The sequence below is a fragment of the Pelodiscus sinensis genome, chromosome 2 (genome assembly GCF_049634645.1).
Source record: "Pelodiscus sinensis isolate JC-2024 chromosome 2, ASM4963464v1, whole genome shotgun sequence".
NCBI classification, from domain to species: Eukaryota; Metazoa; Chordata; order Testudines; family Trionychidae; genus Pelodiscus; species Pelodiscus sinensis.
The window spans coordinates 184220670-184243244 of record NC_134712.1 but is presented as its reverse complement, the minus strand read 5'-3'; the positions used below and the strand labels follow the sequence as shown (position 1 = coordinate 184243244).

Genomic DNA, 22575 nt, shown 5'->3' with positions numbered 1-22575 from the left:
ATTTGATGTCAAATTGGTGCTGTTTGCCACTTCTGCAAAATGGTAGAACTGTTGTTTTTGTTCATACTTCTATTTTAGGACATCTTGTAGTAGCATTTCTGTGCCTTGCTGTTTTTTATAACTCTTTGCAGTTTAATTTCATCTGTGGATTTCAAAAGTGTTAGGGTTCATTCTTCCAGGTAATTAATGATTGTAACAAACACAAGACTGAAACCCTAGGAGATGTTTCCCCTCTCCTTTAACATACTGTTACTAACATTTCCCTTCTTTAACAGTCCTTATGATAGTTTTTGGTCCATGCAACAGTTCATAGTTCCAGGCCAGTTAAATTGAGACACTGTAGCCAATACCTTGCAGAACCTAACTTACTGCATTATCTTTATGCAAAAGTTTTTTACGTCTGTTAAAATAAAGATTTTTATGGTAAGAAATATTTTTAAATCCATATTGATTTATAGCTAATAGCTTTATGAGCCTCTTTACAAGTGTGGTTTTCTTTTAATATTTCATTTTTCTGTTATTTATTTAGATGTAAAATAAGACACAGATTCAAAACTATAAGTGCTCTAGCAAATTATTAGCAATGCAACAAATATGATGAAACCCCAGCAGTAGTCAAGTAACCATTTCAGCAGGAACTCAGCCAGCTGAACACCCCCAGAAATGCTTTTCCACTTTATTTTGGGGGTAGCATATATTCAGCATTCTTAAACAACTGTCAAATGGATGCTTTCAGGGAATGCCAAGATGGTCATCAAAGTTGAGCTATTTCAGACCAAGAGGAATAAATTCCACAGTCTTGGAGCCCTCACAGAAAATGCTGTTAGGTGCCACCTCTGTTTTAAAATGAAGGAAATTTAGCTTGGATACCTTTATTGACTTGATCTGTCTCAATAAGGCACAGAGTAAGAAGCGATCTTTCAAGTAGCTAATCCCAGGCTATTTAATGGTAATAACAAACACCTTAAACTTCACCTAGAGACCAATACGTAACTAGTACAGATTCTGGAGCACTGGCATACGTACCTAGGGGGAGGCCTTGTTCAGTTTTGCTACACTTACTTAACCTTTTGCTATGGATTGAAGCTACTTACTGGTTTGTAGCTTGAAGGGCTACACATTTTTTAGTTTTAGAAGATTGTCTTTAATACTGTACCAATCAAGAAGATGTGAAGTAGGCCCGGTCTGCACACCTACCTATGTCACTTGGGGGGTGAATTTTTCACACCTATGAAAGATGTAATTAAGCTGATCTAACATCAGTGCAGACATAATTGGAGAAGAATTTTTCCATTGTCATAACTATCACCTCTTGGAGAGTGGATTTACTAAAGTGATGAAAAATACTCTATATAGCAAGCACCTGCTTTACAGCAAAGTACCTGCAGCTGAAACGCTTGTAGTGTAGACCTTCCCAAAGATCTCTCTGTCTCTGCTGCTGTTCACAAAAACTATAAACAGCAGCAGAAACAAATATGGAAATTATTAATGGGTGGAGGACAACCCAGAAAGAGTACTGGAGCTAAGAGCCTTGCAAGAGCCAGGAGAATGTAGTCCAAGAGACACTGGTATAGGAAGGAGAAATAGAAGGAATGTATGGGAGTTTGTTTGAGACCTATGATATGCAAAACTGGAATCCTTGACCAGGGATCCAATGATACCATCCAAATAAGATTCCAAACTAGGGATGTAAAATGCCATTTAATTAGTTAACCGGTTAAACTTTGTTTAACCAGTTAACCGATTAAAGTGGTGGGAGCGGGGGCTGCTCTGGCCAGGCTGGAGTGCCCCTGCCCATGATGTACTGGGGAGGGTCCCACAGGACTGGAGCAGTCCCCACCAGTTAATCATTCACATCCCTATTCCAAACACCCTCCCCGTTCCCAGAAGCTTCGCTGGCTTTTCACCTCTATATTGTCTCTGGATAATGTCTCTTGTTTCCAATCTTTATCTGTTGGCAGCTGATAGGTTTTGTCTGCTAGTTATTAGTGCTTGGAAACTTCACAGAACTCCTTTGTTTGGGGTTCTTCAGAAGGGTGTGGAGGTGGGAGCTTGTTGGATAAGTTAAAGAGAAATACAGTATGTGCATGCTGTGTACAGAGACTGCATGGAATGAGTATGGGAAGTAAAGAGAAATAAAATACAGGGATGAGGTAGAAAATACACTGTAGGGAAAGAAGAAAAAAATGAAGGGATGAGAGCGCAAACTGATGCTGGGTACAATTCCTGAAAAAGACAGCCCATAATCTGTTATGGAATATAGTCAGGAAGGGAAAGAATATCTCGAAATGCAGTGAGTAGGTCTGGTCAAATGGAATTCAACCATTTCATTTGTTAGACTATTAGAAAAATAAATTTAACATATGCTGTAGTGCCAGCTTTGAAATGTACAAGAGTCCTCAGCAGGAGCTCTTATACATTTCAAAACAGAAGCGCCCTCATGGAGCTTGGGCTCAGCGGGGGACTACTCTGGGCTCTATGCTGTGCTGCTGCTTTGAAATGCCATGTGGAGCCCGGGTCAGCTGGGGACTCCCAGTTGATGCTGCGGTGGTGTTTCAAATGGACAGTGCTGCATAGAGCTGAACCTGGGCTCCATGTGGTGCTGCCGCTTTGAAGTACCTCCTCTTCCTTCCCCTCCCCCCTGCCCCTTTTCTTCCTCTATCTTATAGAGGTAGAGGGGGGAGGGCAATCAACTAGTTGACTCGACTATTTGATAGTCGACTAGTCCTTAACATTCTTACACTATACCCGAGTAAAGATGAAAGTATCTTTCCTCTATTTTGCAGAAAGGATGATTGTGTGTGTCCTCAAGGTCAGCCGTAGCAGAGCTGAGAAAAAGCTCTAGATTCTAAATACAGGCGACCCAAATTTCTATCCAGTATGCCACCTTGATTTTAAGATAGTCTGCCAAATCTACATGTTTGGGTATTCTGGCTGAAAATCGGCTGCTTCTGCGTGATATGTTCCCCTGTTGTGATTGCAAGATAAGTCCTTCTCTTGTCAGCTAATGGAGTTACTACTTCAGTTCAAGTGATTAGTTTTGTTATGTTGTACTGTTGAAGCTCCTGGGTTTGTACATGCTAACATTCTTATTCTTTTTTTCCTCTCTATCACGTGCCCCCTTTCTTTTAGTGCTATTCCCTGGCCTTGTTTGCTATATGCCTTCCATCTTCTGCAATACATGAGATGGGTTATGTAAACAGCAACCTTTCTAACTATTCCCCTGTTTCATTCATTGGGATCCATCTAAGCTGTATGACAAATGGGGAAGGGATCTTGTGGGGGAAAAAATGGCATGGTGATTAATTGTACAGGTAATCTTAATTCTGGCATTTCTTATATTTTGAGTGCTTGATTTACAATCTTTGCATTCCTTTGATGTGTATATACACAGTAAACACTATGTAACTGTTACTTCTTGCCCTGAAAAACATGTTTTTGTCTGGGGCATGAGTTTATGGAGGCTTTTCAGATTCTGATCATCCTGTCCCAAAGATTGCCAGATAGTGTGAAAACTCAGATGTTGAGAAGCATAATTCTTCAAGGATGAATGTGACTAACTGGGGAAAGCTGCATATTGGATGGAACATTTATATGCATACCAACCAGTTGGAAAAATAACATTTCATGTTGCCTGACCTGGAGGGTGTTAAATTGGAGTACAGTAAAACTCTGATGGTCCGGTACTCCTGATGGTCCCCGGATGCTCTGCCCCCAGCTTCCCCGATTCAGCTGCTGCTAAAACTGACCAGCAGCTGAATCAGGGAAGCCGGGGGAAAGTAGCTGAAGTTCTGCCAGGTAGGTCCCGTAGAGCTGCCCCTCGGGACTGCAGGACCAATCCGGCAGCACCCCAGCTGTCCCCGATTCAGCCGCTGCTGAAACTGACCAGCGGCTGACTCCAGGAAGCCCGGGGCAGAGCTGCTCTGCCCCAGCTTCCTGACGTCAGCCGCTGATCAGTATCAGCAGGGGCTGACTTGGGGACACCTGGGCAGAGCAGCTGGGGTGCTGCCAGGTTGGTCCAGTAGCGCCAAGGAGCGGCGCTGTGGGACCAACCCGGCAGCACCCCAGATACTCTGCCCCAGCTGTCCCCAAGAGCAGCTGGGGTGCTGCCGGGTTGGTCTCGCCGCTCCAAGGGTCGGTGCTACTGGACCAACCAGGCAGCACTCCATCTGCTCTGCTGCAGGCGTCCCCGATTCAGCTGCTGCTGAAACTGACGAGCAGCGGCTGAAAGGGGGGGCTATGAGGGGCCTGGGGTGGCATCCCCCCTCACCCAACTCCAGACCCCTCATAGCCCCCCCTTCTGATAGTCCGGCATATCTGATAATCTGGCACCCCCTGGGTCCTAAAGGTGCCGGATTATCGGAAGTTTTCTGTATTTAGGACAAACCATCAGTAATATCACTCGATACAATTCCTTTTACCCTTACTCTTTCAGTTTTCTTTCTTTAGTCTTATGGTATACCTTGAACTTGCTTCCTTTGTGTCACATCTGTTCTAAAATGTAGTGTTTCAACATATAATTCAATGCATATTCAAGTTTATTTTTAAATACTATTGGGGAAAAATTTTAATATTCCGTCCTGACAGTATTGCGACTTTAATGATATTTATAATTCTCATATATTTAAAGAGATTTTAAAGTATTTTATTTTTTATTAACATTGGACTGTCTTCATCTTATAGGCAAAGCCTACTTCCTCAGATGAGCTTGAGTGGAACTCTTCCACTCAAGCTCATCTGACGAACTGGGTTTTGCCCACGAAAGCTCATGATACTACAGGTTGAAACTCTCTTAACTGGGACACTCTGGTCCGGCAACATCTGTGGTCCTTCATGACCAGAGAGTCCTGGTGGAGAGCTAGCACCTGGGAGCCCTGCAGGCTAGTGGGGCTGCCCAGAAAGGCAGCAAGAGCCCAGTGCACACAGAGGCAGTGGCGTTTCTGGGAATGACAGTTGGAGCCTGGTGCACACAGAGGAGGCAGGTCTGCTGAGTGCAGCAGCTGGAGCCCATTGCACACTGGCACAAGCCAGCAAGGGGGGTGGAGAGCCAGCTGGGAGGCCAGCAAGGGAGGAGAAAGCCAGCTGGGAGGCTAGCAGTCAGGCCAGGGCTGGTGGCAGTTAGTCCAGAAATGACCTCCTCTGGTCGGGAAAAGTCCCTCATCTGCGACTGGTCAGATCCTGAGGGCACCAGACCAGGGAGGTCCAACCTGTGTAAATATATATAGTTTTGTTTGTCTCTAAGGTGCCATAGGACTATTTGTTGTTTTTAAAGTTACAGCTTAACATGGCTACCCCTCCAAGACTTTCATTTTATAGCTATTTTTTTCCCATTCAAAAAGTGAAATTCAGGTTTGTCCTCTCTGGTCTGGCACCCTTGGGACCTGACTGGTCCCAAATGACAAAGTTTATGGACTCGGGGAGGTCAGTTTGATCCCTTTGCTGGTGGGACTCTGGGCTGTCAGCAGACCTAATGGAGCTTCTTTGCCCCCAGGCTGGCTCCCAGCTCCGCTGGCCAGTCCTCGCCACTGCAGCTCTGTTGCCCTGGGGCCATCATGCTGCACTCACCCCAGGGCTGCTGCAGCTCCAATGCCCAGGGACCACTAGGACTCCGCTGTCCCAGGGCCTCTGTGGCTCTGCAGCCCTCGGGTCACTGGAGCTGCCGCAGCTTTCTAGCACCAACACTGCCACAGCTTCAGAGTGCCAGGGGTTCTGCGGCCACTGGGACTCTGCTCTCCAGGGCTGCTGGGCTCCATTATCCTGTGGCTGCCATAGCTTCCCAACTCCAGGTGTTGGGGCTGCTGCAGTAGCTGTGGCTCCTCTACCTTGGGATTGCCACGGCCAACCCTCTGGTCCGAGGGTGCTCTGGTCCAATTTTATTGGGGTGTTTTTTTTTTTTTTTTTGAGATGGTCAGCTAATGGTTGGCGTTGGTCTGCTAAACTGTGGAACAAGTGTCAAAACTGAAAATGTTCAACAAGTTTAATCTTAGGGTACTCTGTCATATGTTACATTAACCACTAGCACAGTTCATCTGTGTCTAATGTTTCAGGTAGTTTGGAAAAGATGCTATATGTTTCGTGTTCCATTTTACCTTAACTTTTAATCTTTCAGTTGCCACACGGAAAATGAAGATTGAGAGTAAAGGAATTCCATTGAGTATTTGCAGTGTTGTAACTTAATTGCTGGTGACTTTTGGGTTTTCTGAGAACTTTTGTGATAGCCTCACTTTTCTGCTCTTGCTAAACCTCTTCAGTGGTTGACATTGTTCTTTCAGTTTGAGTTGGTTATTTAATTTCAAAGCAATAAAAATGAATTTTCATTTTTATCTTTGGTAAAGAAGGCTGAGCTCTATCTGTTGCTCAGGGGAAAACTGTAACATAGCATTAATTTTGAGCAGTTTTAATGGAAAGCCACACACAAAATTCATCCTTGTTTCAGTGTACTAGCACTTTTGCTGTGTCTACATTAGGATAGCCTTTTTGGAACGCTTCAGTGACATGCTGATACTTCTGTGCTTCAGCACAGTATTATTCTGTATGCTCAGAATGTCTCAGCTCAGTGACACTTGCACCATGTTCTTGGGTTCAGATGGCAGATTGTCAGCCTGCACTGTTCTGAGCACATCCCTTTCCTGTCTGTCCCCCTTCCTCCCCCCAAGATGTCTTAGATCAAGAAAGAGGGGCTGCACAGCAGCTTTAAACATGTTAATTCAGCAAAACTTTATCTAGGATGGTTGGCCATATTGTCTTCTGCCTTGTATTACTGTGATGTGCCAAGGATGCCTGCACCATCTCTGCACTGAAAAAAAAGCTGGCATAGCCTTCAAGGAAACTCTTATGAGACTATGCCAGAGTACTTTGAAGAGTAAACTTAATAATGATGAAACCTGTAATGGGCCTCATATTAGGTTTTCCCACACTATCCTCATTAAACTAAATGGGTCAGCTTTCCCTTTGAAGGCCTCCCATCATCATTGGAGCTGAGGGCTCTGCCAAATTTTGGCTAGTTGATTTTGGTGGTACTGAAATCCAGCTTATTACATGAGGTGAATGCCTCTGAGTATGAGACCAAAGCAGCGGGCACCGGGAGAATGTACCTGACTTCAGGCAACTATGTACTGGGGCCTCTTGATGTCCCCTTCTTATACTGCAGTGCTTGAAGAGAAAACAGTGATTTTTGGTTACCAGTATGTTGTATGATTTGGCCTATTCACTGGTGATTGCCACCAAGACTGTCACAAAGTTTAAGCTGTGTCTCCCCCTCCCCCCACCGAGCACCAGCTCCTACTTGTCTTTCTGATCTACTCTCTCTGGGAGACAATGGAAGAAGGAAGGAGGCTTTTTAGGAGCCGGCTCCCACCTCCCACTCTGATACAGAGGTGGGGCAGCATGTGTAACCATGAGGGTTAACCAATAAAGCTCAGGCTTATCAGTTGTTAGTGTTCACAGATACATGTTAACATCCCTGGTAAATGTTGTTGTTTTTTGTTTTTTTGGTTTTTTTTTTTCAAATTTTGCTGAGGTCCATTATTTTCTAGTTGATACTTTAGTTGTCCCTTGAAAGTTATTTAACTTTTTTTTTTATGGGTAGGTTAGTATGTGATTATGTACTATACACATTGAATGTTCAGTTAGCATTGTTCAAGAAACAAGTATCTATATTAACTTGCTTTAATCACTTGTCTTTGAGAGGAATATCTTCCATTTTTATTAGTTGCAAGCTTGCTAATGAAACATTTTAAAAACTTTAGGAACTGAAATATAGCTGATGTGAGATGTATTCTTTCATATATTAAAACCTTGTGAATTGGTTGATAACAGCACTTCATCCAATGAACATTATTTTATGTTGGAGCTTAGCCCGACACCAGGCCAAATCAGGATCCTTCTCATGAACATCTGCATGAGGAGCAAGAAATGAACAAGCTCCCAATACTATTAGCATGCTCTTCCTCATCCCTGAATGAGGCAATTGTAGCAGAGCCTTCAGATGATTTCAAACTCATCAGGAGCTGTTGAGGAGGATGGCTGTGGTCCTAATATTCCCTTCCAGGGCAGGTCCAGGAAAAATCACATGAGTAGGTGGATACTCTAATGTCTGCAACTCCAACTATAATAGCCTATCAAGGCCCGTTGGCAGACCCCCCATTTCTGTGTGTCACTTCAAAAGGAGATGAGAAATAGTACTATATGGTCTTGTAGAGGTTCAAACACTTATGTAACATCCTACTCAATGCTTCCTTGTGGCAGCAGCCAGTGAAAAAGATGGACACCAGGCTTCAGCCCTCCTCCTCCATTAAAGAAAACAAGAAGCTAGACTTGTATGGGAGGAAGCTTTATTCCACAGGTGTATTGCAAATTTGTATTGCAAACCATCAAGCTTTGTGAGGATAGAGTAAACCCTCACTATTCGTGGTGGATGCATTCCTGGCAAATGGTGAAATTCACGAATACTGGGAGCCATCGCTTCTGAACTCACCACAGGAATTGGGAGCCATGGAGCTCCAGGCAGCTGCTGGCCCCCACTGTCCACTTAGGGTGGGTAGGAGACCTTCCTGTGACTATGCTGAACAGCGAATCGCAATTTGCAAATTGTGAGGGTCTCCCGTATTATGATTTCACCCTGTTGGGATACAGTTTGATTTCAAAGGCAAGCTTTCAGATAAGGTGAAACAGGAGTTCCAGTCTTTAATAGAGGAAGACAAGTTAGTCACTAAAATGGCTTTACAGGCAGGTCTCAGTGTTCCCTCTAAACTGTGTGGCAGCACAGCTTCACAGGTGACTAATCTCAGCCCCAAGCCTCTGACTGAGTGGGGCTGGTTAATCATCTGTGAAGCTGTGCTGGCTACAGTTTAGAGGGAACAGTGGTCTCAATGTGGTAAATTCTGCAGCATGAGCCATGCCCTGTATTACAGTGAGGTACTCATTCTTGTTACACTCTTCTGGCTTCTCTCCAAAGGTGTGTTACAGAAAGATCTTCAGGGAAACATGAAATGTGTACATAGAGTAGTTCTGGGGGAATTCCATGCCACAGAAAATACATTCTGCCATAGAAGTGCTGCAGTTTTCTTTCTCCCGCCAGAATCAATTGTCACTCCAGAGCAGCCAGCTAACTAACACTATTAGCTATCAACTGGCTGCTTTTGTCACAGCAGCCTCTGGTGGAGCAGGGTTAGGAGGCTGAGAGGGAGGGCCATGTGGGGCTGCTGGGAGGAGAGATCACAGACTGGCGTTCAAAGTGGAGGAACTCTGACAGTTATTAGTAATTGATTCAAAGATCAGTTTTGTCTGTAACACACAAAGCAGTGGGTTCAGGAGGTAGGGGGTGGTAGCATTCAGCCAGAATTGATGGCCATAGGCAGAGGGTGTTGCAGGGATGGGGAGTGAGCGTCTCTTCCATTCAATGAGACAGTGTCAGCCAGAGTCTTCCTGGGGGAAGCTCCCTAACAACTAGGAACTTAAAATCCCATTTAATTGGCTAACTGGCTTGAGTGGCTCTCCCCTATGGGCAGGGGCTGCTCCAGCTGGGATGGAACGCCCTTGTCCATGGTGAGCCCTATGGGGCTGAAGCAGCCTTCTGCCCACAGCAGGTGTGGAGCTGCTCCAGCCCCCACCAGCTAACCAGAACAAATAAGTATCACCTGTTAACTTTTTACATCCTTACTAATAGCCACACCATCAACCTTTGATATGTCTCACTCAACCAAACCACATTTCAGTTTGTCTCCCTGGCTCCTCTCCTTTCCCTCAGGTCCTCCATTACTCCTGACTTCGCCATGCCTTTGCACTGTTTCTGAGGGGTTCAGGAAGTATGTGTCTCTATTGTAGTTTGAATGAATTATTGTTCATACTCCTGTATTAAGTCTAGTAAGAAATGTTTGTCAAAAATTTCTTAATCTTTGTATTTTTCTGTATCGTTACAGATATACTAGTGCACAGAATTTTTATTATTTTGGCTCAGAATTCCCCCAAGAGTAATCAAGACTGAGCATTTTGTTTTAAGGCAGCCCGTGGCCTTAGTCCCATTGAGAACAATAGAAAATGTTAGTTATTTTGAAAGATGGATTTTTAATGAAATTTCTGCAGTTACCTAACTTTTTTGACCTACACATTTAAATATTGATGCCTTCCAATGCATGGAAGCTAACTTGACTTAACAGGTAAATAAGGATATTACTGGTAAAATGCATTCCAGGGAAGCCTTTCAGCTTTGTTGGTAGAGGAGGCTGCCACCTGGGCTTAAATACTTTTTTGTTAGTCTTTGATGGTAGACTTCAGTTCTTTTGCAAAGGTGGATTTTGGACAGCAAATACCTTTCAAATAAGTTTATCTTCTTGCTATAAACAGCGCTTAGCATCTCTGCCAGCTAGTCCTATAGGAGGGAAGAAGAGGGGGGATGAATAACAAGGTAAATTTTAGTGATAGAAATGTAGCCGTGTTAGTCTGGGGTAGCTGAAGCAAAATGCAGGACAATGTAGCACTTTAAAGACTAACAAGATGGTTTATTAGATGATGAGCTTTCGTGGGCCAGACCCACTTCCTCAGATCTTCCACTATTTGATCTGAGGAAGTGGGTCTGGCCCACGAAAGCTCATCATCTAATAAACCATCTTGTTAGTCTTTAAAGTGCTACATTGTCCTGCATTTTGCTTAAGGTAAATTTTACTCACTGGAGAAGAACTGATCTGAGTTCCTTCTTCCTTTCTGCTGCTCTCACTTTATGCTCTTTTTCTTACTGATAATTCAAAAGCAGAAACACTATGGCAGGTGAGGTCAGGTTTTAAATGTACTCTTCTTTGCCTTCTTCGTTCCTGGTCACTGGTGACATAATATTAGTGTGCTGATAATTCCAGCATTGTTGGAGTTGAGGAGGGAATTCAACCAAGTTTTTCCCAAGTGAATAAATTTCCCATGTCAAATGTTACTATCACTTGGACTATGCCTTCCATCCTTTCCTGCAATTGCAAATTTCCTGAATTTGAGTGGTGTAGTTAGTCAACTTGATGGTGTTACTTAAGTGTACCCAGTATCTTTGATAAAGTTCTGTTAAAAATATTTTAAAGAGGCATTAAATTTTTTTAAGAGGTGGTAACAGCTGGCAGTAAGTCATTCCTAGCAGATTAGTGACTTTGGTGCCTGAAATCAGAATGACTTTATAGGATAGAGACAAAACTAATTTTTGACTAATAACTGTCAGAGCTCCTTTTTTGGAAAGACTGCAGTGACATAATATTTGTAGCTCAAGGAAGACTGACTGATACTTTTCTTCAAAGTAGTAATTTTTTAGAAGAAAATCCAAAGGGCTTACAAAAAATCCTTTATCAGATTTCCAGTAGCATTAAGTAATTATAAAGAAAATCAAAATAAAGATAGGAAATATTTAGAAATGTGAAAGTTTTCCTTTTAATTTTTTATTCTTTCATCTTTTTTTTCCTTACACGTAAAAAATGACAAAAATGCATCAATTTCAGGGGGGTTATTTTTATTGGGTTTCAGTTCTTGAAAGTTATAGTTCCCTGTGTAAAGAGTCAAGTTGAAGATTATATGTTCTCTCATTTGTGCTTTGTTTTGTTTTTTAAATTTATAATATAAAGTCAGGTTTTCAGTGGATTGAATGATAAAAACTAGTTTGAATTTTAATGGCTTATAAAAATTTTAAATTCATAAAATGTGGCTATGCAGATATATATTCTCTAGCTAGAAGACTTACCCAGCATTGTCTGGGGTTCTTTGGGGAAGGGGAGACTGGGGCTGTAGGACTCAGGTCAGGTCCTTGAGGAGCTTAGGACAAGAGGCCAGGGGCATGGGAAGATACACGAGTGACAGTTCTGGAGTGAAGAGGGGCTCAGGGCAGCAGGTGGGGGATGACCACTGGCGACTTCTTGGGGGTTGCCTAGGGCAGAAGGGACCATGCACCTTGCCCTGCAGGTAGGAGCTGCTCTAGCCCTGCTGGGGAATGATGAGGTGCTCTGATCCTTCCCCATCCACCCTCCCCTTTAATCAGTTAACTGGTTAAACAATAAAAAAGTTAATCAATTAAAAGTGATTTTTATATCCCTACTCCCCAGTTCCACCCCAGTGCAATGATTTAAATGAAGAAAAATAAAACTTATTTGAGTTAAGGACCCAAGCAACACTGGGTTAATCTAGTGAAGCATAAATATAAATAAGTTATTGATTTGTAATCATATGGAATGCTTTGAATCAAACTTTAGCATTCACTAACAGAGTTGGGGGGGAAAGCAAGATGCCTAGATGCAATGGGGAGGCAGGGAGAAAAGGAAACTGAAGAGATGTTAGCTTCATTTATGTTACAGAATCCACTGGTGTTCTGGGCAGGAGGAGACCTGAGACTTTTGGTTGTTTCAGGATGAGATGCTGAGTGGCAGTTTCAGACCCTCCTGCCTAGCTCCTTGGAAACTGGGTTTATGCAAGAGGCCATCTCTTGGCTTTACTCTGCTATTGCTTCTAGCTTTAGTTGTATTGCTATCTCAACAGCTTCAACTCTGAAAGCTGCTCTTGGATAAACTGAAGAAAAATAAAGTGCACTATTCCTAGTGTGCTTCCATGGCTTTCTCAAGTGATAGCAGATTTCCATTATAATAGGTTTGTATGCATCTTGTGCACTGGTCTCAAAGAATTTTCCCTAGCAGGACCCATGGGGTGATCACACCCTGCTCCCTGTTACTGCATATCAGGGGTATAATAAAGGGTGGAGAGGTTCCCCACCCCTTCAGGTTTGATCAGTGTGCTGTCAGGTGTTCCTTTGTGAATGTGAAGATGAATGTGAATGTCAAGGTGAATGTAAATATGAAGGTTTAACAGTTATTTCAAGAGAAGGATTTTCTCTTGAAATAATGCTGCTACAACGGGGTGTTTTATTTCGCAGTAATGCAATTTCAAAATGGCGGCTGGATGCGATTATGCTAATTAAGCACGGGATATTAAATCCTGCACTTCATTATCAATTTCGGTACACTACATTTCATCCCTATCTTGAGATAGGGAGCAAGTGTAGACATACCCTAATGGTTCCTAATTCCCAAAACAATAGCAGGTCTCAGGCTAATACTGGACCTTCAGAATCTTAAATGAATGCATCAAGAAGTTAGAGTTCTTCATGCCCTTGCAACTGTTACTCTGTTACCCTTTGCTAGATCCAAGAGATAGATAGATAGCATGCTGCTCTTCCTTTCCCCCTGTATTTTGCATCTTCTGTACTTTTATGTTTGGTTTAGTGTCCTGGCTAGAGTAAGTATTATAAATTTTCCAGGCCTTCTTTGTAATCATGTGTAAAATGGAAAGAACTGAGGATGCAAAATGCTAATGGAGTGATAGACTTGCTATTTTAAATACACTCAGAATCTGAATTTTATATAAGGTAACACATCTAAACCACATTAAAAGTGTGTATACAACGTACATTTAACAGTTTTTAACTCAGATGCAATGTTAAAGATGTACATAACTGCATTCTATAACATCTGCTCTTAATTAAATTTTCATCATTAATGTTTTGTTGAACAATTTGTATACAAGTAGATAATACCAGTCATATTTAATCTTTTGGAACTGAGCATTTTTATGAGATGGGCTTAAAATCCTGCTTGTCTTGAAGTCATCTTAGACCATCAATTCTGCAAAATCTAAATTTGCTTTAAAAAAATCCAGCTTTAACAATTGCAATGATTGGAATTATGAGCTGTGTAAACTATAGGTAATTTTCCTGAGTCTGCAGGCATAACGATGCGGTGTCCCTGCTGCTGCTAAAAGTTTTAGGGGAAGAGTGAAATTAACAAGATTTTGATTAGGTTCACTGCTGCTATTGACATCTCTGAACTTTAATGACCTTGTCAGGAATCTTATCCATTTCATGCTATTAATGATGGGAACTAGATTTATTAGGCTATTGCTAGTGGGGCTTCTTTTCACTTAGCCTGTATTTTGTATCTATTTTTATGATATATTTAGTTCCCTGTCTAGAATAGAGATGTAAAGTCCTGATTAATCTGTTAACCGGTTAATTAATCAGGCTGCTGGTGAGGGGCTGCTCCCAAGTAACCAGTTAATTGGCTACATGTTCAGGTCCCTAGTCTAGAAAAAGTTACTGTAAGTTTTTCACACTCTAATCACTTGTATTGAAAAGGTCAAATACATTCTGTAATGATCACTTCTGTTCACCTCTAGAGGTGTTAATCTCCAAATTAGGTTGTTGCGCTACTGTCCTGGTGTTTTTGTTTGTATGTTTTACTAATAGAGTAAGCAAAATATCTTTTAAGTATTCCTTTTAAACAGTGTTTTTGTCAAGGAACTATAGATCTTAGTACTAATTGTCAAAGCCAAAGATGTCTGCTTATAAAAAGAGCAGTAATTAATTTGGCACAGAATTGCTGGATATAACAGTCAATTACAGTGATGGTGTTACCCAGTCATCTTATGGTGTCACCCTGTGTCATGGAAGAACAACTTTCAGGGTTGAATAAAAATCAAAGCTAAAATTAGAAAGCTAGCCAAGAGAAAATGAGTATTGATATTTTCCAGTATATTAATGACAATGCTAATCAGGTACCTACATTTACCAATTCTTATGTTATAAGTCTTATCAAAATTCATGTCACTACAAAAATCCAATTACTGTGATGGGTTGTACAGCTGTTCTGCTGCTTCACCTCATTGTTTTGCTGTATTTTTTTATATTTAATTTAAAGTATGTTTATAACTACTAGCCTTAAATTTATAGCCTCAGCTAGAATACATCTAAAATTACATCAGGGTACAAAGTTATAGCATGGTAGTCTCATAGCCATATTACAGTTAAAAGTTGTGTAGATAGAACTTAATATGCACTGTAATATCCAGCAGGTAGGTGCATATACCAAGAATTTGGTAAGTTGTCACAGGCCTCACTTTTCTATTCTATTAATAGAGGGGACTGTGGGGTCGGGGATGGAGGCTGGGTGCAGAAGGGAGCTTAAGTGTAGGGGATTGAGGTGCAGGATTGGGAGTTTGAGGTCTGGGAGGGAGTTTGGGTGAAGAAGTTGGGATTGTGATTTGGGACAGGGGATTAGGGATGTCAAAGGTTAGCTCGGTAACCAGTTAACTTATAAGCATATGCCTTACTGGTATGCTTACTGGCTAACTGGGATCCGGAATCTTCTCTTCACTCCCCACCTTCCACAACAGCAGACCAGCTGACAGGGCCACCGCAGGCCTGGAGCAGTTGCCATCCACAGCCAGTGGTTATCCAGTTAAACCATTTGTTTCATCAGTTAACTATTCTGAGCGGTTTTTACATCCCTCCAGAGGATTGGGCTGTAGGAAGGTCAATGCATTTGACTGCTGGGGTCAGCATGTGTCTCTAGGTGGCATGCTGTGCACACTTGTAAGCACTGCCCCTGCAAGCTGCAATTGACTGTTTTTCAGCCAAAGGGAGCTGCAAAGATTGTGCTAAGGATGGGGGGCAGTGTGTGGCGAACAGGGATGTAAAATCCTGGTTCAGCAGTTAAGTGGTTAAGTTGTTAGGTTGACCTAATGTGTAACTGGACAACCAACTAAAAGTGGGATCTGGTCTCGGCACTTCTCCAGTCCGGCTGGAACAGACCTCAGCCCACTGGGCTCCTGCTCCCAGCACCTGCTGGAGCAACCCATCCACAGAGTAGTCCCCTGCCAGCAGCAGGTGTGGAGCTACCCCAGCCCCCACTGGGTAACCAGAACAAGGTAAGCATTACCCATTTAGGATGATGCTAACCAGATAACCGGTTAACATTTCAAATCCCGAGTGCAGATCCCCTTCCGCCCTCGGGCACACCACACAGATACACGTGTGTGGGCTGTGATAGAAAGGGAGCTTGCCTGATGGCCTCACTGAGCTGTGGTTGACCTGATCCAAATGTTTGGCAAGCCACATTTGGCCTATGGGCCTTATTTTGTCCATGCCTGTGTTAGGATTAATTAAAAATTACTCAAAAGTACTAGTTTATTTCTGAGATACTGTAGAATGCAATATATAGGAGACTTATGAGACATGATTCAACTTACCCTTCCAATACCCTGACTATGTAGCTATAGAGTACCCTAACACCTTTGCATAGACTTTACAAATTTACCTGTTCATCCACAAATTGAAGCTTACTGTCAAGTGTGAAAAAACCAAAAACTGTGTTCCTCCACTTCCCCAAGATCAGACCCCTCTGCGGTTTCTAGCAAATGGGAGTGTGAGTTTGTGCTAGGGGTGGAAGCAGCACATGGAGCTTCTCTGGCCCTCCAGTGTGTGGCGTGCAGCGAATACATGGTCTCCACAACCAACTGCTTTAAGTGGCACGTGAGGTGCAAAAGGCAGGGGGCCTGCTCAAGACTTCCACTGAACTGCCGGCTCCAGATTCAGCCCATGGGCCATATTTTGCCCATCCCTGTCATAGCTTGTTTATGCGGCAGTCTTGTGTGGCAGTGTAAAAAACCTTAGTAATGTCTATATCATGTCTTCTACTTCTCCTTTACCCACAAAGCTGTCAAAGAAGGATAGTAGATTGGGCTGACATAATTTCTTCTTGGCAAATCCATGTCGACTGTTACTTAACATCTTATTTTCTTTTAGATGCTTACAGCTTGATTTTTTGAGTATTTGCTCCATTATGTCATGTATTGACGAAGAGTGTGCTGTTGTAAAATTGTACATTTAACTTTAATTTAATGCATTAGAATTCTTTTGTTTAGCCAACATTTTGATAACTTCTGGTCCAATGGATAGCAACATTATGCACTGATTATGTGCAGAGTAGTGTTGGTGCTGATTTTGCCTATTTTGCCATGTTACTTCATCTTTATCCTGTAAATTGAAAATTGGCAGTAGAATAAGTGCCGAAGATATACTTAAGATTGAAGGACTTGACAAATTTGGCCACAATCAGAAACTGATTTTTGTCAGTATCCTAAATGGTCTGACTCTAATGGATAATCTGTTGATTTGTTGCATTTAAATATTTGATTACTGGCATGATACGGAGATTAGAGGGAAAGTTGAAAATGAAAGAATAATATTTGCCAGATATCAGCAAAAGCTTTTAAAAGGGAGGGACATGTCTTGCATGGTGTCTATAAACTCCAAGTTTTAAGTCTGCAAGCAATGTTATAGTAGATAAAAGAGAGAATTAACTTTGGTTAGCTTGACTCCAAACTTTATTTGTCCAAAATTGAACGTTGTATTTATTTCTTTTACACTTAAGTCTTGACACTTGACCCAGATGTTGATTTATAATTACTATTTTCTAGTTTATGGAAAGAGGAGAGACTAGAAGTTGTTGCTATGGAATAATTGAAATTTAATTTAATATAATCTAAATTTCTCTCTCTCTTTTTTTAAAGGTTTAACTATAGATCAACACATCATCTTGCATCCCATGGGTTTTATGAATTTTTAAATTGGTTTGATGAAAGAGCATGGTATCCACTGGGAAGAATAGTAGGTGGAACTGTAAGTATATGAGTGATTACTTCGTGGTGACTTAAAAATTCAGAAGGATAACTCCATGGGTTAAAGGAGAAACAATGTAATGTGCTTTTAAATGCCATAATAGCTATACAGAGATTTTCAGATACTAATACATTTTAACCTCTTATTTAATCCTGCAACGCTTTGAAACAGGGTATGCCAAATTAAAAGAATTTGCCAGGCCAGGAAGGCAGGAGGGAGATAGGAGTAGAGTGCTCACCTCGCACCTGCTCTGGGGACACACATGACTCTGTACTCCCTGGTGGGGAAAAGCCTCAGGGAAAGCAGGTTGGTTGCTGGGTTGTTTTTCCCCCAGCTGTAGGGTTGCCAGGTGTCCAGTATTCTACTGGGAAGTCTGGTTTTTGTGCCCTCTGTCTGGTTAAAAAAATATTCAGAAAATACCGGATATGTGCAACGTCCAGTATTTTCTGTTTTTCCAGCTGGGCGCTGGACGGAAGACTGGTGAGGGCGGGGGGAGTACCTGGGAGGCGGGGCCACGATCAGCTCTGGGAGCCTATGCTAGTGTGCAAAAGTCTGGCGGGGGCGGTGGGCAGGGGCTGGGACTCCCAGCCACTCCCCCCTGCCCAGCTTCTGCATGCAACCACGGGCTCCCAGTGCCTCTGGCTTCTGCATGTAGCCAGAGGGAGTCCCAGGCTGGGAGGCGGGACCGTGATCAGCACTGGAAGCCTCTGGTTGTCTGCAGAAGCTGGGTGGGGGAGTGGTTGGGAGGCGGGGGCGCAATTGGTGCTGGGTGCTCTCAACTGATTGTGTCTGAGGAGTGATGCTTTGGGGAGGAGGAGAAGCCCTGTCCCTGCTCCTGTGGGCTGTTTAAGCATGCTGTGGCACTAGTCCAGGAGAGAAGCCTCCAGGTGCTTTGTAGTTGCGTTTAGGCACCTTCCATGGGCTCTCAGCCAAAACTGACTGGGGTGGAAATTCTGCTTCTTCCTACTGGGACACCCAAAGACCTGGCTATGGGGGAGTCACCTTCCCCATGGTTGCTCCGCCCTGCCATTGTGTTGCCCTGGGGTCTACCTCTCTCTCTGCTTTGGGTAGCAGGCAACTGCTTTGCAGAGTAGGTTCTGCTGACTCCCCCTTTGTTCCCAGCTTGGTGGCTCTTGGTAGTAGCCACACAGGATGTGTGTTCGGTGTGGGTGGGTTGTTTTTTTGGTGGACAGATGTTTTTGCCTGTGTGTTTGGTGTTTTTTGGGAGACCATCTGGCAACCCTACCCAGCTGTGGAGGAGGAGGAGCAGCAGCACCACTTTCTCCTTTGCCTGCCAGAGTCTGTATGGATTAGGGACACCTGGAGTATGGAGGTTCATGTGTAATGAAATGTCAGCTTTATACCTCTGCTTCAGACAAATTACTATCCTACTGATAGTCAAACCTGAATGCTTACATGTCAACTTTTGGTAACAGTAATTGAGACTATTATGACTTGTTCTCAATCTTGTTGTCTTGTAGAATGTATCATTAGACACCTACCTCTCCAATGTTATGGATCACTATACATTTTTCAGTTGAAGCAGAGAGAAATGCTTGGCTTTTTTCATGTTTATCGCCAAGGTTTAGATTTTTTTTTTAATATGTATATTTCTGAGTCTATAGAAAATTATGTTGGACTGCATTGGGCAAATGCTCTTTTTGGATTTAAAAATAGTGGGGGATATAAAGATTTTTCTAAAGGAATATAAAAATAAATGAGAATTAATTTGAGTGCAAAGTGATAAACAGGAAAGATAGAGGAGAAAATTAAATGACATCAAAATGTGGTAGATTGGAATGTCATTGATTTACATAAGACTGACATTAGAAAGGTGTGAAGAGTTCTAATGACAAACAAGTGTGCTGAAAACCCATAGAAGCACCTTTGCTTCAGTATTAAGAGAATAAATATTATTAATGTATTTTAAGTGTTATGCAATAAATCAAGTGATTGCAATTTTAAACAGCATTTTAATAAACCTGTTCTATATAACTTTTTGAAATCCTTATCAAAGTAGATTATAACAAAAAATATATAATTTCATCTAAAGTCCTGTAATATTTGAAGTTCTTTTAACATATTTAGTTTTTGTTCAACATCCCAGTCTCTCGCCTCTGAAATGGTCTTGGGGGAATACCAATGTTAAAGTTTAATTCAGCAGAAATGTGTTATATTTTTGCAGGGCATTCAGGCATATGAAGTTTTTTAATGTTTTTTAGTCACAGGGATGTTAAATGTAGTAGATGTTAAATGAATTCTAAATGGTTACTTGACTATTCTGTAGTTCCCGGGTGTGGGGCCAGCAGCCAGTGTGCTCTGGCCCCACTCCTGAGGAGCCCCCTACCACCTATGGCAGAGTGCCAGGCAGGAGCTGGCTTGCAAGGGGACCCGGTTTGAAAAACAGCTCCCCTCGCAAACTGTCTGCCTGTCGACTTGCGCTGCTGCCTCTGATAGAGGCAGTAGCATGGGTTGTCAGCAGATCCTGTCTGGGGCTAGTGGGTACAAACTAGAACTGAGCTGGGCTGCCTGCCTGTTTGGCTCCTAATACACTTTAAATGCAGAGCCACTGCAGGGGTAGGTCCCTGAGCTGGGCTAGTGGCCAACCTGCTAAAAAAATTACTGGTGGGGGTGGGGTGGATTGTGTATAGTCTTGCTTATTGGTTAATTGACTACACTACTTTTCACGGATTATATATTTTAAAAGTATCCATCTAAGGGGCAATAATTGTTGATGGTGGTGGGGGCACTCCAAGATTTTGGAAAGTGGTGAAGAGCTGCACTTTTCTGTGGAGGAGATTGTGAAGACCAGGACTTTAACAGGGTTCAAAAAAGAGCTAGGTAGCCATTGATGGACCTAACCTCCATGAATCTATTAGCCAGGATTGGTAGGAATGGTGTCCCTAGCCTCTGTTTGTCTGGAAATGGGTGACAGGAGAGGGATCATGTGAGGATTATCTGTTGGGTTCCCTTCCTTGGGGCATCTGGTATTGGCCCCTGTTGACAGACAGGATACTGGGCTAGATATATGTTTTGGTGTGACCCAGTATGACCGTTCTTATGTAAATTTGAACGTGTATGTGTTGCTTCATCCATTATTTAGAAAAAATGATTTCTTGCACATGTTGCCAACATCATTTGCTATAATTTGAAGTGCTGTGAACTGTTTTGAGCTGTGGTATCAAATATGTTCAAAGCAATGTTAGAGTAATTTCATTTTTCTTTACATATTGTCTGACTTCATCTAAGAAATAAAGTAACTTTTGCTAAAAGTTGTATGCAAATATGTTTAGTCAAACCTTTCTGCAATCCTAATATAATTTCATTTTCATTCTTTTTTTCTTCTAGGTCTATCCAGGATTGATGGTGACAGCAGGCCTTATATATTGGATTTTAAATATGCTAAACATAACAGTCCATATAAGAGATGTATGTGTGTTCCTAGCACCAGTTTTTAGCGGCCTTACATCTATTTCTACTTTTCTGCTTACAAGAGAACTATGGAACCAGGGAGCTGGGCTTCTAGCTGCGTGTTTTATTGCTATAGTGCCAGGTTACATATCTCGATCAGTGGCAGGATCCTTTGACAATGAAGGCATAGCTATTTTTGCACTGCAGTTCACGTACTATTTGTGGGTAAGTAATTGCTTAGATTTTATATTTAAAAAAAAAATCCTGTTCTCCTGACCTTGCTCCTGGTCATTGCCTTAGGACCCAATCTTGGATCCTTAGACTGTTTTTGTTCCTTCTGTAATTCTCATTGCCTTATAGAATAGGTATAGAAAAAGATTGGACAGGCACCCAAAAGTAACACATGAATATCTGCCATACTGTTGTTACTCAGGCTCTCCTGCCACTTTACAAGAGATGTTCCCTTATAGTAAAGGGCAATCCATGGTTTTCTTGTATTCTGTTCTGCGGCTACATGTGAAGTGATGAACATATAATTAAGGTAGCAATTTCAAACAGTCTGCTTGTTAGCACAGATTGAATGTAAGAGGAATAGGCAGGATTAAGCCACCTGGTTTTTCTGACCCATTATAAGTAATCTGAGAAGTTCTGCACAGCAAATACAATTGAACACAAATTAGGCAATGAGGGGCAGAGCCAGACAAACAGGATCCTCATTAGGGGAATGGCCTTTAAGGGTGGCCATTTTGAACTCTGTTGTTCTCCGTGACACACCTCTGACTGCCTCGTGGCACACTGGTGTGCCATGGCACACTGTTTAAGAGACACTGGGCTAGAGGCTAAAAAACAGATTTCAGAGTAGCAAGCATTTCAGCACACCCAAGTCAAACCTCAGCATGGCCCTTATTGCTTGTCCTTCTCCAAGTCTGACTCATTAGCTTCCTAGGATGCAGTTTTTGGCAGATGCACCCTAAAGGAAGTAATTTGTTATAATATTGCATATATCTAGTGCAGCTTTATGTTGGTTATATTTCTGTTTATGTAAAATAGAGATTAGAGACATCCCCCTCCCTGACAAGTTGGTGTCAGGGAATATAGAAACATAGCTTGTACCTGTAAATCATTTTCTGCTTCTGAACTTATCTTGACTGACCCATGCAGTAGCAGAATGGCAATAAAAAATTCCTATTGTTGTTGTTAACAAGTAAATGTTTACAGCTGGAGAAAATTAGTTTTTTCATGTATTTCCCCCAATGTTTCTGTTATAGTAGGCTGTCTGCTTCTTTTAAAAGTCCCTTATTATACTCATTTTTCTAGTTGTGAAGTATTTGAAAACTGGACTGCATTGTGTTGGGAAAAGTAGACAAAGTTGTGCATTTTCCTAGACCTTCAATTCAACAACAGTTGGCCGATCTGTTGTTAATCAGTATCTGATAACCCAGTCCAAAACAAATTTGCAGTTGTACATTTTTTCTTTTCATGGTTGATTAGATGTACATAGAATAAAATAACCACACCATGTCCCAGTTCTTTTCAAGTTAATAGTAAATCACGTTTAACTGAGGTCTCTGTGTAATCCTGTCGTGTCTGCATAAACTTGTGTGTATGTGTATTTTTTTATACACACACACACCCCCACCCACCCTCTTTATCTCTTTTCCTTATCAACTTTCAAAACATCAGCTGGGTAGAAATTG

At 42.1% G+C, this 22575-nt stretch overlaps 1 protein-coding gene across 1 annotated transcript in view; it reads left to right on the top strand.

The window, feature by feature from the left end:
• Window positions 1-22575, top strand: part of STT3B (STT3 oligosaccharyltransferase complex catalytic subunit B) — an 81145-nt gene that overhangs the window by 7894 nt on the left and 50676 nt on the right. The window contains exons 2-3 of the mRNA XM_075921974.1: window positions 17359-17467; window positions 20816-21103. Of these exons, the coding sequence (XP_075778089.1) occupies window positions 17359-17467; window positions 20816-21103 (397 nt within the window). The remainder of the gene's footprint in view (window positions 1-17358; window positions 17468-20815; window positions 21104-22575) is intronic.